At 39.2% G+C, this 18195-nt stretch overlaps 1 protein-coding gene across 12 annotated transcripts in view; it reads left to right on the top strand.

Moving 5' to 3' along the window:
* LOC111563566 (gamma-aminobutyric acid receptor subunit beta-3-like) overlaps positions 1-17982 on the top strand; it is a 157532-nt gene extending 139550 nt beyond the window's left edge. For 8 of the 12 annotated variants that reach the window (XM_035944669.2, XM_035944667.2, XM_055008416.1 and 5 more), the window contains 4 exons: positions 3317-3469; positions 10076-10323; positions 11562-11630; positions 16295-17982. In XM_035944669.2, coding sequence (XP_035800562.1) covers positions 3317-3469; positions 10076-10323; positions 11562-11630; positions 16295-16666 — 842 coding nt within the window. In that variant the 3' untranslated portion in view covers positions 16667-17982. Of the gene's footprint in view, positions 1-3316; positions 3470-8891; positions 9043-10075; positions 10324-11561; positions 11631-16294 lie in introns of all 12 variants that reach the window. The other 4 variants (XM_035944666.2, XM_023262680.2, XR_004846730.2 and 1 more) reach the window with 3 other exon arrangements.
* Positions 17983-18195: the final 213 nt, after the last annotated feature.

Raw genomic sequence — 18195 nt, 5'->3', positions numbered from 1 at the left:
ATTTTAAGACGAGCCACAGTCTGTTCCCATATTCACGCTGTAATGAAGTGTATGTGCAGCGGGTGTCGAGTTTGTTCACAAGTAGCAGAACTGTTAATCTGTAATGTGATAAATAAGGCACAGATTGTGAATTTATAGGAGCTTCACGTTATGCTTGGCACTGAGTTGATCTTTGAAGTTTTACAAGCTGTCCTCATCTCTGGATTTTTAATGAAATCAAACATAGAAGCTTGATGAACTACCTGGCTTGATAAAAAAATTAGATAAATTAATCAGCAGAAAATCATTCTCATAACTGAGTAATATATTCAGCAAAAATGGCAAACCCTTTCTTCTTACAGCTATGTGATGATTTGCTGTTATTTTAATATCGCTGTAATTACTGTAGTGATGTTATCCACTAAAACCTACCCATCCCAGTAAAAGAGCCTCATCTCTTTGGCTTTGTACATCTGGAGGAGTGTTACCACCAGTCTTTTTCTGAGTCTTTAATATGTTTTTGTTATTTTACCTTGATTTTGGTCAACCACATGTCGATTGTGCTGCTCACGCCAGCAGTTTCAAGCAAACCCATGCTGCTGCTGGAAATGTAGAACACAATGTTGTGTGTTTACATAGGCGGATGCTGGCAGATTTTTCGAGACCTTACCACCACTGGGTGTAGAAACATGAAACAGCTGCACCAGCTACAGACAGAATATTTATGGTAATGGCACCAACATACATTTATCATATATTATGGAAATATGGCTGTGATATGGGATATGGATAAATGGTAAACACAGTGCAAACGTTTTTTGTGCACAAGGAACAGTGGTCTGTTGATGATTGGTGTAGACTCTTGTTATGCATATATTTACATATATATTCACGGTATATTCTTATAAACTGACTACAGACTAGCACTTTATGTAAAGCAGCTGTCACCTTGAGGTACATTAGTATGGACTATAGAAAAAAGAAGAGTTAATAGATTCCTTCTAGACGAGACTAGGGCTGCAGCTATCAATCTGTCAAAAGAGAAAATAGGGCAAATTCTTTTAACTCAGACCTCCATACTTAAACCAATTTAATATACAGAGTTCACATAAGATATCAGCTGTCTGGACAAAGTCAGAGGAAGGGAATGAAGCATATTCTGACTGGCAGAATGACAGGCTGACAAAATATTCTTCACAGTTACTTTGAGGGCCTCCATCAGAGTCCGTGGGGGATACAAAAAAATCACATTACACTTGTATCAAAATATCAGATGTTAGCAGTTAACTCATTAAACAGCGAATTGACAGCACTTAACTGGAGAGAATGAGATTCAAGGCAGTCTTATTAAGCAGTGTCAGACAAATCTACTTTGTATTTGCCTTGAATTTATAATATGTTGTGGAGAGAATCTGAAGGCTCCTGTGCTCTAGCCTTCATCTGAGCTGGCAGCCATTGAGAGTCATACTAAATGTTTTCTTTTTCAGCATGAAATGAACCAAACTTTGGACACTGTATGTAGTTTTTGTCTAGCGTCTCTCTTCTCTTAACCTGTCACTGTTTCCTCTCTCCATTTTGCAATTCACGCCAACGACAGTGAAGCATTCATGCAGAGTTGTTTTAAGGCTTTGATGCAAATATTTATTATTGATGATTTTTAGTAATTGAGTTTGTTGAGGAATGGTTTTCATCCCTCTTAAAGACTAACTCCATTTTTGTCTCACAGCCTTGCTTTTTATGAAAAAAGTCATCAAAAACATGTGTGGGACATTCACATGTTTGGCAGACATGTTAATGATAAATGTGATACTAAGATTCACCATTTGGGTACCATGAATGTCTGTTCAAAATATCACTGTTCAACCAACATTGCACTGACAACTACACAACTAATGTTACACACACGAAGACAAAGGCATGCGGACGTTTGTGTAACCGGATGGCTTTATTCTGTAAATGCAGAAAACTACAGCTTTTTCAGCAAATGGCGTCTCTGTCGTGACTCCTTATAATACAGCTTCCATTTTAACTGAGCTTTTTTTGGGAAATCAGCCTTTCTCATGTGCCATTACTGCCATCTTCTGGTGTAAATTGGCATAGCACCAGAAACAACTTAACTAATACCAGTGAGTAAGTGCCACACAGTATGAACAATAAAAACACAAGTTACAACATTAATAAAAGGAAAAGTTGTTGGGGGGTGTCTTCTTTTTACCATCAATAGTCCTGGGTACCACACTAACATGGCTAAAAGATTTTAGGCAACCAGTGCAGCAGTGTTTTGAGAGTCTAATAAATTCATGTGGGTATTTGTATGGGTACAGCACACTGACAACCAGTAGTCACATCATGTTAAAAACTGGGACCTGAGTGCTTTTAATGTCATATCAGTCAGCAACAATTACAGTGGATAATGGCATTTGATGGAGGGCTTGATTTTAAATAATACGTTACCGTTTTTATGGCATTCTAACATACAGCAGTCATTACATCTGAATGAGACTGGGTGTTTTTCCAAAGTGACTCTCTATCCAACCCTGCACACGAGTTTGCAGTTGATTGGACCCACGCTCACCACAAGTAGCTTTGGCTGAAACCCACAGATTGGAAATTACAACATAATGGGCCCCACTTCTCCTCCAATATGAAACGAAAATGGAAGAAAACGGCTAAAAATAGTGGGAGTAACGAGCCATAGATGCAATTCATATAAAGACGTAACGCTGGGAGATTGATGAGAAATCATACGTCGTCTTTCATATCAGGTTTATGGACAGACACACCCAGATACTGTTTATATTCCACTTCATGGACAAATGGAGAAAAACGATTTCTAATAGCAGATCATGGGAGAATATAATTTAAAATTCCCCACTTCTGCATGCAGTTCTAAAGCTGGTATTGTTGATGGAATGCTGAATCCTTTAGATTGTGATTATGTAGGTGAATGAGATGTGGAGAACTGATAAATCAAAATGCGGGGAAATTTTGATCACTATCGTGAGCGTTGTCACGTCATCAGGAAAGAGGGTTGCCGTTTTTTTTGTTTGAGAGAGAGAGTTGGTGTGTGTTTGTGCTCATGAAGGGAATACTTGTTGCCATGGTGATATATCCAACCCATGCTGTCGGGGTTGTCATGGAAACTGAAACAAAAACACAAGGTGTCCCTGTGTGCTCCTCAGAATAACAAAGTTGAATGTTGTTTTTACAGTTTATAATTTCTTTTTAAATGAGCACAACACGATGCATTTAAAGAGTTATATTTTGTGCACCGCCAGACCTCACACTATATCCTGAGTCATTTTACATGCCCTTTTTCGATCACCTCTTTCCTTAGGTGCCTACCCTCGACTGTCTCTGAGCTTCAGGCTGAAGAGGAACATCGGCTACTTCATCTTGCAGACGTACATGCCATCGATCCTCATTACCATCCTCTCCTGGGTCTCCTTCTGGATAAACTATGACGCGTCAGCAGCCAGAGTGGCTTTAGGTAAGAAGCAGTAGCTGTTGCAGTGCAGGTATTTGGCTTCCTCAGATGAGGTCACACGCTCCCTTCCTCCCCAATGGATTCCCAAAAGCGATGTGTTTTCATGAACACTGCAAGAGACTAAACTTCTCAGCTGTCCTGTGTGAGCTTGGGGAATGGCTTGTAAAGTGGTAGGTTAAGTGGAGTTGGGGTTGAAAAACACTGCTGTTGGAATGTTTTTTGTCCATTGTTCTTTTCTGCAGGGCAAAAGTGTGATAACAGGACCAAACTAGGTCATACCTTGCATCTGTAGTTGCTGTGGTCACTGAGAGGCCTTCAGGAGTTATAAATATGTCACATCTCTAATGAGCATAATTTCACCTCTTATTGAGGAGTGCATGTGTGGGTGCAAAGGTCCACTCGCCATGGGGCCCCTGTGAGCAGTAAACAAGAGATTGAAGTAGCAGGTCACTGGATAGTAATCATTGATTCCTCGCAGGAGGCGGCAGTCACGAGTTTGTCTTGGTGGAATGTTGAATTAGTGACATAGCAGACAGGAGTAGCAGTAGTAATATCAAGACTGTTAGTGTAATAACAAAAAATGCAATTAAAAACAATAGACTACGCAGCAAGCAGTCGTAATTGTATCCTAAATCGGGGGGTCTTTACAAAAACTACAGTTAATGTAAACCCCTCCCTCCGATTTTTGTAAAACTGCCAAACTGACATTTTTAATCAGAGCCTGTAAAACTCTATCCTTGGAGTACTATGTCTGATATTTCATCACAACCACATTTTCTATGTGTCTCATTAAAAAAAATCTAAATAAACTGCACCAAATTTGTGCACTGGTCAGAACAGCAGAGAAGCCATGTTTGACCTACAGTCGCATGACAAAAAATCTGACTTTTCAGCTGAACTGGAGGCTTTCTTTACACACAGCAGAAAGGAACGCTAAGAGACACTGAGAGGAAAATAAAACACAAATAAAATAAATGTAGCATGGCTCAAAACCTGTATACAGAGGAGAAAGCTGTCAGCAAGTTTTGGAAGATACATTGATCATGATAAAATATCTTCCTGGAGTTGATGTGTAGTGCAGTGTAAAAAACAGCCAGTTTGTAGAGCTGGTAAAACATCTGTAGCATGCAGAGCAAGCAAAACAAACAAATGACAAAAAAATAAGTCTTTATATTTTATCTTTTTTGAAGATTTATTGAATTATAACTTTGTTTTACTGATTGACAAAAGACATTTTTGAGTTCTTTGTCCTTCCAACCATGTTAGTAGAAAGTAGTAGCCCAAAACTGCACCAAGTTCAGGAAGGAAAATACAGCCTTTTGTTCGCTTGTGAGCTGCAGTAAATATTCCAGAACGATAGGGACAGTTTAGTAAGAATGATTAGCTTCAATAGGTATTAAAAATGTCACATTAATGCTACAGGTGAAATTATTGCCATCTTATCAATAATCAATGATCAGGTGTTTGTCAAGTGACTGGGTTTAAAAACGCTCTCTGGTATCAGTGTTAACAGGTGTTGTGTCTTTTGCATCAGCAGTTCCATGCTAAATCTTTTATCATGTTCTGCACCTGAAGTGAGAAGAGAGCTTTTTTTTTTTTTTTTTTGTAAGCGAGATATGTCATTGCTGAAGATGCTGTAGGAGTTTGGAACCAGCTTGAGTTTTCAGTTTTCAGCCAGGGACCCTTTCAGGCCTGTTTTGCACTGAAGAAAGAAGGTTCTCTGGGCTGGCATGAATCCAAAGTATTCTATAATGCCCTGCAACTGGCAAACTTTCTGAAAAAACACCAAACTAATGATGCAATGGAAACTCACATATAGCCTTAGATACATAACTTTTTTGCAAAACCTGGATTTCTTTTTTTGGATGAAGCAAAAGCAGCTCAGCAGATGATGAGGCTGGATTACCAACCAGACAAATTAGGTAACAGCCGAAGGAGTTCAGGCCTCCAAAGGCCCCTCAAGCCCCAGTTATGTGGTGGAGCTGTAGCAGAAAAGATTCGAATATATCCGCCCATTATCTTGTTTGATTGATCGTTATGGAAACCACATTTGAGAAGCTTGAAATCAGCAGTTATCAGTCGATAAACTAGCTAGTATGTGCAGTCTGACGTGTGGGATGTGCTTGAGGGAATCTTTCAGGTCTGCAGATAGGTGGCCAGTCGTGGCCCAGCAGTAAATCTGAGCCCTGGGGCCAAACAGTTCAATCTAGCTATGCCAATTGATTGCTGCTTTGGTGCTTCAGTCGTCTTTATATGGATAGATAATGGAGCAGTATTGACCTTAACACATCATGATGCTTTTTGGAAAACATGCTTTGATCCATTATATTACTGTAGCATCCATCTCTTCCTGTGTTTTGCTGGTGAGTGGTGCCTGTGTGTGTGTGTGTGTGTGTTGCATGCCTGTGCACATGCTTTCATCCGTTTTACCACTTGGTCTCTTTCGTTAAGACATGCATGCAATATCCGGTCATTATTGTGTGCCTTGGAGTGCACATCTGCTTTTGTGTGTGTCTTTGTGAGCTGCAATATCCGGCGTGCGCCTCCACAGCTGAGAGGCAGCCGGAGGTCCATTCACTTTTCCTGATGGACCATTTTGAGCTTTCAGCAGGTACCTTGATTGTGAAAGGGTGTGTGTGTGTGTGTGTGTGTGTGTGTGTGTGTGTGTGTGTGTGTGTGTGTGTGTGTGTGCGTGCGTGCGTGCGTGCGTGCGTGCGTGCAAACCTGCCAGTAAGCAGTGTAATGATCAGGGGGAAATCAATTCAAGGAGGCAGCAGGCAAACAATTGAATTGCTTGAAGGAGAATCTCATTTTCCTGAGCAATTTCAAAGGATTGCAAAGTTACAAATTATCCGCTTGCACCCTAATCTGGTTGCAAGCCATTTCCCACAGTCAGGCCCTTCGTTCCTAATCATATGGTACGAACAGTCAAGGTGTGGGCATGAGCTGCTACTGGAATACTTTTAGTGTCATGAGAGACTCACAAGCTTGAAACCTTGTCTTTCTAAACCAGATTCTCAAAATACCAAGTCTTGAAACATTGAATGCTAACTAGATATGTGTCAGGTTTTTTTTTTTTTTTTTGCAGTCTGTAGGTGATGGATTGAAATGTTCAATTAACACTGCTTGGATTTACCTCCGATGCCTCTGGTCTCGCAGTTAACATTCACTGCCATTTGACCTTATTTTATTACGTCTACATGATACTTGTCCTTTTTGTCATGTTGAGCTGTGCTGCTAATGGCCCACTCGCTCTTGATTAGAGGACATTTGATTGCTGTGTGCCTTTGTTCCTGTTGAGGTGGAAAAGCGACTCAGGGACATATAACAAGAGGTGTGGTGTGAGCAAAGAGGGAAACCGCCGCTAAATGATGGTCAGATCTGGTGGATAAATGAAGAGGGAGAGGGAGACAGATTGAGGCAAAGGGAAAGGTAAGAGGAAGAAGCAGAGAACAATGGAACAAGACAGAGAGTGGGGGGTGTGAGGAAGACAGGAAAAGACAGAGAGTGAGAGAAACCTGGTGAAACTATATTTCTCCCCAGAGAGTGTAACGGTGTGATGAAAAGAGGGAGGTCCACGGGCACATGGCCCCTTGATTAAATTGTCTGAACAAGGAGAGAGGGAGGGAGCAAAAGAGAAGATGAGGAATAGAGGTAGGCAGTGAAGGACAGAGAGTAATGGTACAGCTGAGAGAACACCTATAAAGAACAAGGTTGTCGTTGAGCGCACAAAAAAATCCCACAGACTGCACCATCCAATAGGGGCAAAGACACGGAGCATGTGCACATATGGGCAAACGTGCACACACGAGTGGTGTAAGCTTTGTAATGTGCCGATAAATCCCACTAAGGGCTACATTGACCTTAGCTATCCTGCTGCCTCCTCCCAGCCTCCTGACTGCTCCTTGTCTCTTCACTGTACTTTATGATACACACACCAAAAGCCTTGTCCGTGTGCGTTATATGAGCGCCCCGCTACTGGTAGGCTCCATTTATTTCCAACGTAGGTGGATAAAGTAGTTGAGATACATCTGCTGTATTTATAATGAGATAAGATAGAGCGTTATTGCATTGCAGGAGGTCACGGAATATGAGTATGAATATATATGAATATGAGAGAGACCTGTATTTATTTGCTGCATCATGTGAAAAGATAGATGGCTGGTAGCAGAGCTGGAAAATTGATCAAATGCAGTTGTAGTGGTCCTGCACTTCTCTGTTTGCTTGTGTTTTCTTATGTTGCAATGAGTTGAGTTCTTTGGGCCACTTTAGATACGTATTAACCCCTCTGCTATGAATGTAATTTATGAGTCTCTCTTGGCATCTCTTTCTGTTGTGCTGAAAGACACAGTATGTGAAGGTGAATTTGGTGGGAGAGCAAATAACCACGCTGTTTGTTACCCCCAGTGGTTAAGGTTACCAAGAGCTGGGGGAAAGATACGTGCAGCGCTATTCTAATGAGTTATTTCTACTTGATGACCAAGGGGCAGTTGGATGTTTGGTGGCAGACCTTTGAATTTCAATGAAGCAGAGGTTATGCACCCCCCTGCCATCTCCTGTGTGTGTTGATGCAAGTAAAATAAGCTTAAACATGAAAGCGACAAGCATGTGTTTTATCAGAGTGCTCAAGTAGAATGTGTACAGTGTTTGCATTTTCAAGAGGACAATCCCACAATCCCAGAGAATATCCCTGTTTCTATAGTAACATCTATTGGTGTTTGCTGCAATGTGACCTCAAGGTCAGACAAGACAGAAGCTTTACTTTATACACTGCTGTAATTGGCCTAATTGAGTTTCAAATACATGGAGAAAGAAAGACACACGCCATGATTTTTGTGTTGAATCATGCGTTGAACAGCATCCCAAATAACGTCATAGTACGTGGTTCTACATCCATGTACTATCATCATAGTATTGCCTATATCCATAAAAACACCACACTGTTATTCAAGTTACTGTAAATATTTATTTATTCATTCATTCGAACCTGCCATTTTGAATCTTGAGGGTTAACTGATGTTAATCGATTTGTGGGGCTAACATAATAAGGCCCTATTTATTTTGAGAATACCTTTTCAAATTAATTAATCTTTTGTAGTTGTAGCAAGCAAGCCTAGCGTCTTCTACGGTAGCTTTGCCTAAAAAGGGTCACACGATGTCTCTCATAGCGTAGCTTCTGATATAATACTTAGTAAAAAAAAGTAGCAGCTTCCGCTTGTAAGTCGTCATCGTATAGCCTCTGGTCCAAAAAACCTCGTAGTATACAATCTTGTGATGACTGCAAAATTCATTTTAGGGACATGAAGGAGTGGTTACTGCCATGAGTATATAATGTTATGAATGATCGTATATAATGTTGTTTTTTGAGCAACATACTATGACTTCTTTTATTTACATGTCATACTATGATGTTTGTTTTTTTTAGAGCCATACATACAACATGACGTTGAACTTTGGCAGTCACGGGACTCGAACCTGTGGTCTCTGAGTTGCCAACCGTTCCTCCATTTCACTGAGCTATTCCTCCAGATGCTGTCTTTGTGTGTCTTTGAATCTTTGACTCTTCACTTCCTATTGTAAGTAATGAACCGCCTTTTATCAAAATTCCAGTCTTACTTACCATAATAAGTTAGTAGAGAAAGTGTCTTTATAGTTATAGCTCAGTGAGATGGAGGAACGGTTGGCAACTCAGAGACCACAGGTTCGAGTCCCGTGACTGCCAAAGTTCAACGTCATGTAGTATGTATGGCTCTAAAAAAAAAAAAAAAACATCATAGTATAACATTTAAATAAAAAGAAGTCATAGTATGTTGCTCAAAAAACAACATAATACTTTAAAAAGCACGTTAGTAATACGTAAAAAAGAATGTTAAAAATAAGTGTCTTCAAGTAGTACATCTTAGTATCCTTTAGTAGTATGTTCGTGTCTTATAGTACGTTAGTATTACTACTAAAAGATACTTTCTATCCTAAGCAGTTTGAATTTTCTGAACCAACAGCCAACATAACTATAAAGAGACTGTCTACTAACTTACTATAGTAAGATACTGGACTGAGTGGTTATACATGGACATTAGGGCTATATGATGACGTTTTTGATTGACATACTATACTACATTTATCATGTCAATGAATGCTGTGACTTTTTTTAATCGACATAATACTGTATATTTTTCTTCTCTCATTAAGTAGTTAAAGAAAACAAAGTTGCTCTTGAAAAACAGTATTTCTCATATCTTGACTGAACAGTCTTAACTTTATGCACAAAACTGTTTCTCCTTATCTGTTGACTATTGTCAAATTTCCAATCAATTTACTAATCCGCATAGCCGTTGTACAGGATGTAGTTTCACATTTTATCTTTTAATTATCTAAATGGGGTAGAATCCTCCGCAATACATTTTTATGAAGGGAGACAAGATGACCTATATATATATATATATATATATATATATATATATATATATATATATATATATATATATATATATATATATATATATATATATATATATATATATATATATATACACATATATGATGTGGTTGTTTCGGATGACGGTTGTTTCAATGTCCTGCAAAAAGTTTTTTATTTTTTTTTATTTGAAGGGATCACCACGGTGCTAACTATGACCACCATCAACACCCACCTGAGGGAGACATTGCCGAAAATCCCCTACGTCAAGGCTATCGACATGTATCTGATGGGCTGCTTCGTCATGGTCTTCCTGGCCCTGCTCGAGTACGCCTTTGTCAACTACATCTTCTTTGGAAGGGGCCCTCAGATGCAAAAGAAGCTGGCAGAGAAGGCAGAGAAGGCCAACAATGAGAGGGCAGCCAAGTATGATGCTGCAAGGGTGAGTCTCAATTTGATCATCCTTGGATTGTCAGAGTCTAACACAAAATTGTCTACTGTCGTGTCTCTAATTGGCCACAATTGTTTTGTCTGACAGTTAAGACACAAATGCTGCATAGTGTTAATAGAAAGACATGTAGTGTGAATTAACAGCTCCAAGATTATCAAGTTTGGTTTGGTTGTTGTGTTTTTAGTCAAACAGTTGTTTATTCATCCTCCCCAGATGTTTTGGTAGCATACCATTTGTCTTCTCACATGCTAGTGTAAGGTGTGTTAACTCACACGACATGTTGTAATAGACCTCCATGTGCATAAAACCTGACAACAGTAAAGGTGCGTGTCCACTAGATGCAATTTTCCTGCATGTCAGTGTGCCACATCTGAAAATCGCACGCATGGTGGGTGGTCACTAGCTGGACACAACATCGTCCAATGACAGTGCTCGAGCTTCAGCGGGCCACTACGTGATCACCTGACTGCGCTTCGGATAAACACAGCGTCTTGGTTGCAAACTGTCTTTTATTTTGAAAGCACTTAAGCGAAAAGTATTTCTGAAAGCATTTGAGGCGAGAAATAAGCAACTGAATCTGTCCTCGTTTTAGGTCACTGACGGCTAGTTTAGATGTTTGATGAAAGTTCCATGATGTATGGGATCTCTGCAGCCGCATCCAATTTGCATAAAGTAGAAGTCCAGTCTACTTTATGCAACTCCATGTAAACACACCAGATTCGCAGATCAAAACGCAATGCAAAACTTTCCTCAAACATCTAAACTAGCCATCGCTGAACTAAAACAAAGACAGATTCAGCTCGTACACAGCTTCTTTCTCACCTCAAATGCTTTCAGAAATACTTTTCGCTTAAGTATTTTCAAAAAGTTTGCGGCCGAGCCGCTGTGTTTAGCCGACTAGTCTGCCAGACTGTCAAGCTGAAAGCACTGTCATGTGACAATGTTGTGGTCCGCCAGTGACCATCCACCATCCATGCGATTTTCAGATGCAGCGCGTTTACATGCAGCTTAAGAAAGGCAGCAGTCTTCTCAAGCAAAACTGCTTTTGTGGCTTAATAAGTTGCACTTGTCTTATTTCAATGACACTATGCAGCATATGTGTAAGTACTTATACTTACACATATGCTGTAAGTGAACACATAGACACAGGCAGACAAATATATTTATTCAGAAACAGATCTATTTTTAGGTGTTTGCGTACATTTGGCTGAATATTTTCATCTCCTCAGGAGGCAGGTAGTAGGACCGCATCCCTAAAGCGGTCCAATCAGGTTAGAGGTCTTCGCCACTCACGCTCGGTAGGTTGTTTGTTCAGTGAGACTCTTCAAACCAACTCTGCCATCGCCATCAGCTGACATGGATGTGTTTAATGGTCTTCTTTCCTAGTGCAAGACAATTCATCCATGTAATGAGTTCAGCAACTACAGACATTTTCATGACACTGCAGTTTTTGCTACCATTACTGAATTCCTGTGTCAGATAAAATGGTTAGAGCTCACGTTGAATGCATGTTCTCTGTATATATTTTCTCATTGAAGTCATCAATAAAGCCATTTCTCTCATAGCGCATGTCAGGATGTGATGAGACACTTTCTCAGTAGGTGGTCACTGCAGAGGTCCCCCATCTGGACAACAGAGGGAACAAGTGCATTGTGTTACAATAAATTACTATAACTAACCGTTTCAAAAACTGAAAATTCTCTGGCAGCTTCTGTACTGTTAAAGTTTATCCCAAAATCATGCAGTGTACACTGTAAGCCAGTGTCTGCATGTACTGGAACAAACCCCAGTACAAGTTAATTGAAATGTAGCTGTCAGCAAAAAAAAAAAAATAATAATAATAAAAATGGCACTCATGTATCCATGGCAACTATAATTTCTGCTTCTTACCAAAATTCACCAGACAACACCATCCCCTCTTCAATAGTGATGACTGGTGACCTTAAACAATGTACTTCCCTAATTTGTTGATCAGTTAGCTTGACGTGAGCAAATTAGCAACATAAACAGGGAAATGTGGGACTTCAACAGTTGCTACATCTGCATGAACGATGGCCACTTGTCATTACTGTTGATCTGTTTTGTGACACATCATAAGCATGGATTATGATAAACTGTATCTGCTGTGTTGATTGCTGAATGTGATGGGGGAAAAAAAACTCGCATGGTCTTACAATTCAACATGACTAAAGTTTCCAGCTTATTTAACAAACAAACACGGTGTGAAAGCCCTCACTGTCAGCACATTCATGTAGTTTTGTTGTTGAGCATCTTTACCTTAAATCCAGTCAGAGCACGATCGCATAGAGCTCTTCAAGACCTTCAATCACTGATCCAACATCGGCTGGAGAAGCGGCATCACCCTCTGATCATCTGAAAGGACAGAAGAAAAGACCAAAGTCAAACAAAGAAACCTCACAAGATCACAGAAATCCAGTTTCTTGGATTTCAATTCAGTCATGTCAGTAACGAAAATACAACATGTAAAAGTTGCTTTAGTAGTTGCTGTAGTTACTATTATAATCTTTACTTCACAAGCCCTGGAATTAATAAAAATCTGCGTATGATGAAAATGACTCGTAGAATTAGTAATTATCAACACTAAACATGGATGGCATTCTCAAAGTACAGGTAGACATATATGCATTGACCAGTCACTTGTCATATATGACGGCGGGTATATCTAAGTTATAATGTCAGTCAATGTTACCATCAATTATGATGTCCACATTAATAAGGAGAAGAAATTCATTTTGAAACTGTGGGGTTAAACTCATTTTCTCACAGCTATAATCACTGATAAGGTCAGTTAGAGAATGGCAATTTGTTTCAAAGTCGGTTTTCACCAAAGAAGCTTTGAGAGCAACAATTAAATGACAATTTCATTCTCACTACGGGTACATTCACAGATGTAATGGGTTTCTGACAGGTCACCTGGCAACTATGGCTCTTCCCACGGACCAGATAACCTGACATTTCCTATAAATGGGAAAACATACTTGTGTCCTAAAGGATGCCTCCGTTCTGATCCTCCTTTGCTGTTGAAGTGGGATACCTGTTGGTGAAGATGATGCTCACAAATTCAGCTTCCACCTAGAAACACAATGACCACAAAAAAACACATTGGTATCCTCTTAAACATTCAACCCTCTTACAAGGTTGTGTAAAAAGTTGCAAGAGAAGTTTGATGTTTGACATTCTCTGTGGTATATCAGCTCGACAAAAACTCAAGTCTCAGGGTGAACGAGTATCACAAAGGTCATTATTCTTTATAAACTCGCTGCTTCAAACTGTATGTTCACATGAAAGGGGGTTTAATGCGTCATGTGACTCTCCTGCACAAACTGACAACATGTTTTTAAGAGCACCTTGAGGAATATAAAAAATACTGGTAGTAGAAAGGCATGTTAGAAGATGTATTCAATCATTGCTGCCATTTATTTCTGACAGCTGCACATTAAAACTGTTCCAACTTTAAACTTAATATATTTAAACATGAATTGTATTGACATGCATTTAGGTCTGACACTGTCCCATAATGCAGGAAATCACTTTAGTTTTTAAAATTTTTAATCAACGGGGAAATTAATGTTACTGATTGAATATTTGTGCAGCAGAACAATCAATTTTCTAATCTGTTCTATCAGCTGCAGTACCAGCGAAACACGATGCATACAGTGTACCGTTACATTCAGTGGTTGAAGTATCATACAGCTCAAAATGTTTACAGATAAAACATATCTTGGTCAAAGGGAGAGTTTGTTACAGCTGATTTTAATCCAAAACTCATAATCTGCTCGAGTCATGGATAGCTTCACAGGATGAGTTACCATGGAGATGTACTCAGATTAAAACAGAGCCTTCGTTTTCGGACAGTTCTGTCAGATGAGGGAATATGCTTTATCTGCAAACACACTGAGCTGAATGGAGTCGTGTAGTTACAGTCTGTCGTTTCCATGGGAACCCGACATGTATCAGCTGGTGATCCAGAAATCCGATAAATATATTTTTGTGTTTAGTCCTGATTTGCTGCTGTTCAATCGGTGACATTAATTTCACTTTGATTTGTCCAAAGTTTCCTGCATTATGGGACACTGTCAGACCTAAATGTACTTCAGTACAATATCATGTTCAAATACGTCTCATAAGCTACATGGATTCTATCAGCAAGTTAAGTATATTAACATTTGCATAAGCAAATTGTGCAACATTTAAGTATATATAGTAGATATTGTTAGATATGTAGATACAGTTTGAGAAAAATTTAGTTTGAGAAAAAAGAACTCAGTCTGGTAAAACTCCACTAACTCTGTATGTGTATAGTGCCTTTTCAGAGCCGATTCTCTGAAAACCAGCCCAGCGACAGTGAACCAAAACAGTTAAGTTCTAATCATTGAGCTAAAACTCAGTATAAAGCTCCATGAAGGCAAAACAAAAGCAGTCCTTTGATTACTGCTTTATAGCCACTTCAAAGAGCAGTTCAGTGCAGTTACTTCCAGCCATCTGATCCTGAACAGCAATCATCCTTGGAACTGCAAACGTCCAACTGTCACGTCCAAATCGGAAATAAAGGGAAAATAAACCACAAAGGGCTATTAGTAAAGGAATTTTCTCTTGTGAAATAACAGCTCATCATCATAGTGCAGACAGCACTACTCTCATTTACTCTCATTAGGTTGCAGTAATCAGATCTTAGCTACTTTGACTGCAGCATTATGAAACACAACAGGAAGAATGCAACAGATCAGTCATCAGGACTTTCAATCCTAGCAACAGGGTGACTACATAAACACACACACACATAATACTAATCCAAACAGTAATTAGTCTTCTCAAAGGTGTTAAGATTAATTAGTGCTGCACTTAAAATGTGAAGCACAATCTACCTTTGCTCTTCCTTTAGAGCTACAACTTTAAATTTCCTTGAGGCCTCTTTTCAAATCATCAGTAAGATCCTTGCACTGAACTAATTTTATTTAAGGTGAGACACGACAGACTTTTGTCAAAACAAAAGGGAGATTTCGGACTTTTCTGCTTTCCTTCTGTCAGACTAGTGGAACTTAATCATCCAAAATAAACATTAACGTGTTTATGATATTATGATACATGATTTTTTGCAAATGAGGACATATTAATTTAGTAAACTTAATTTGACGTAGGAGGAAGTTAACTTTTGATCTATTTAATCTGTACAGTGGATGTACTGTTCATGGACTTTCTAGGAAAAAATGAATAAATGTGTTTTATAAACGTTAGGTCAACAAATACAATTATTTTATATAGTAATACCCTGTACAATTTATCAATAGTATCTCAAAAATAGGATCAATGAAGGGAAAACAGCAGATATCGTTGATCAAAATGATCAGCTTTGGGTCCTCAGCTTTTCCAACAGGCTAAACATGGACAAAGTTAGTGTTTTGAGCAACAAAGACTATTATTACTGTTTTTACTTATTGTATTATGGGACTTTCTGGGTGCATCTCCTCTTCTGGACTACTTTAAGTGTCGCTTACCCAAATTATTATTAATTACTATTAAGTGAAGAATGATAATCCTTCTGGATGCTACTACAGGCAACTTTGATGTAGCATGTTTGTCACAAGGCACACCTTTACATGTGAGTACAGCCATATAAAACACCATGAATGTGACAATTCCAAGGCAAAGAGAACCACCTGCACACACTATCAATGGGAAACCTCGGTTAAGTGCAGTTACCTGATTTTTTCAAGAGCACAGTGTCTCATTTTTGTTTTTCTTTTTTCATTTTACTTTAAAGTTAAAATGCAAAGATCTCAGAATCATAACAACACCTCTACTGGCAACTCTGAAGAAACAGGCTACAATAATCCTTCAATGACCTGCATGTTTCACTGTACACCAAGGTATAATGTTTTAAAGCTTGATGTTCTTTGATCCATTGGTGTGATCATAATGTCCATGTTTTTTCTCTATTCAGGCGGAACCACACGGCCACGGGAACATCCTGCTGACCACCCTGGAGATCCATAATGAAGTGGCGGGAGGCGAGATCACCACCAGCGTGGCGGACATTAGGAACTCTCAGTCCATGGTTCAGTTGGACAGCACGGCCTCGGCGCACATCCAGTACCGCAAGCAGAGCGGCGGGATCGGACCGCGATCCGCCAGCCGCCACTCCCTGGACCGGTCCGCCCAGATGAAACGCAGCCGCCTGCGGAGGCGGTCCTCGCAGCTCAAAATCAAAATCCCCGACCTGACGGATGTGAACGCCATTGACCGCTGGTCACGGATCATCTTCCCCTCCGTTTTCTCACTGTTCAACCTCATCTACTGGCTCTACTATGTCTGATTGGACTGTTTTGTTGAGGTGTTTGTTGTTGTTTGTTTGACTGTTTTTTTTTTCATCTCACTCGTTTTTCTTCCTTTTTTTCTGTTGCTTTTATACATGATGGAATCTGTCCAGGGGAAGACTGCAACAATACAAGACAAAAGAGAAACACACAGACTGAGAAAAGACTTCTGAGTTTTGGACCAAGTTCTCATCAGAATTGTTTTTGTATTTGCAGTCTTTGAATCCTTAGTACCTAGCTCTTTTTATTTTTGAAAGTATGTACTGTAATTGGGACTTGTGTCAGTCATTTCCCAACGTTTGCCCTCTCAGTAATATGTAAATAGTGAGATACAAAGCCAGCAATTGAATAAACGATACAGTATTTGCAAAAAAAAAAAAACAAAACACAATAGCAGTTAAAACAAAGGTTTTTGTAATCAAAAAATAATGAAGAAAACTTTATACGACACAGATGATCAGATAAGTGCAGGCAATTCCTAAAAATCCATTCAACTCTGGTACCCTATGCACTATTAATGCATGTAATGATCAGCTGTAGTGGACAAATAATGACGACTTTTTGCCTTGGGTTACGGCACAACTTTACAGACTGATGTGTATTTGTTTATAGCGTTGATAATATACTTGCTACTGATAGAGAAAATGATGCATCAATCTGGTAAACCTTTACCCACACACACAAATTTAACGCCGAGGATTTTGTCCTCCATTCAGGATGATTGTGACTCAGGTTCTGAATTTTTTTTGGCATCTTTTTCTGAACAAAGTAAAAGTGCCGCTGAAATATCAGTTCTGCTCATTTGATATTGGAGAAGAGAAAAAAAATATATGAAATAAGCACAACTATAAACAAAGCTGCCATTTTTTCACTTCTACCTTCAAGCAACAACGCTTCAAGTGATAGCATGACAGAATTGCACTCAAATTTAACAAATTTCCTCTAAAAAAAAAAAACAACCTGTCTTTACTTTCATTTAGAACAACTGCCAAGGGCCTTTTGGGCGACACAGTTACTACTTAACCCATGAAATATTCTGATATTTTTGTACTCTGTGTCTTCAGGTATTCATTTGATTTCCTATCCTGTTCTTTTTTCTTTTATTCAACACCAACTGCATTGTGGTGATAGAATGGAGGAATGAAACCCATTGTTTTGTACATAAGTACATAGGTGTGTATATACATAAATGTATATATATATACTGTGTGTACAACCCAAAAATCATCATTTTGTGATTGTCATGCTGGCTATAAACTGTCAGATTACTTAGTGAAAAAAAAGAGACAAGTATTAAACCAACAGGTCAAGCATCCATTTAGTTTTTGAGCATTTGTGGGGCACTCTGAATACATTCCTCCTCAAACAGCCGACCATGTCCACTCTGAGCACTGTATGTATGTTCAGCTCTGCATTTTAACAGCGCTGCCGTACAGAGGCAAAGTGATGCAAATGGATTTCATAGATCCCTGCAGATGGACCGTGATAAACCCGTCTGTCGAGTAATTATAAGCACATACTAGCATTG

The sequence above is a fragment of the Amphiprion ocellaris genome, chromosome 24 (genome assembly GCF_022539595.1).
Source record: "Amphiprion ocellaris isolate individual 3 ecotype Okinawa chromosome 24, ASM2253959v1, whole genome shotgun sequence".
Taxonomy (NCBI): Eukaryota; Metazoa; Chordata; class Actinopteri; family Pomacentridae; genus Amphiprion; species Amphiprion ocellaris.
This window is presented reverse-complemented; position numbering and strand designations above follow the sequence as displayed.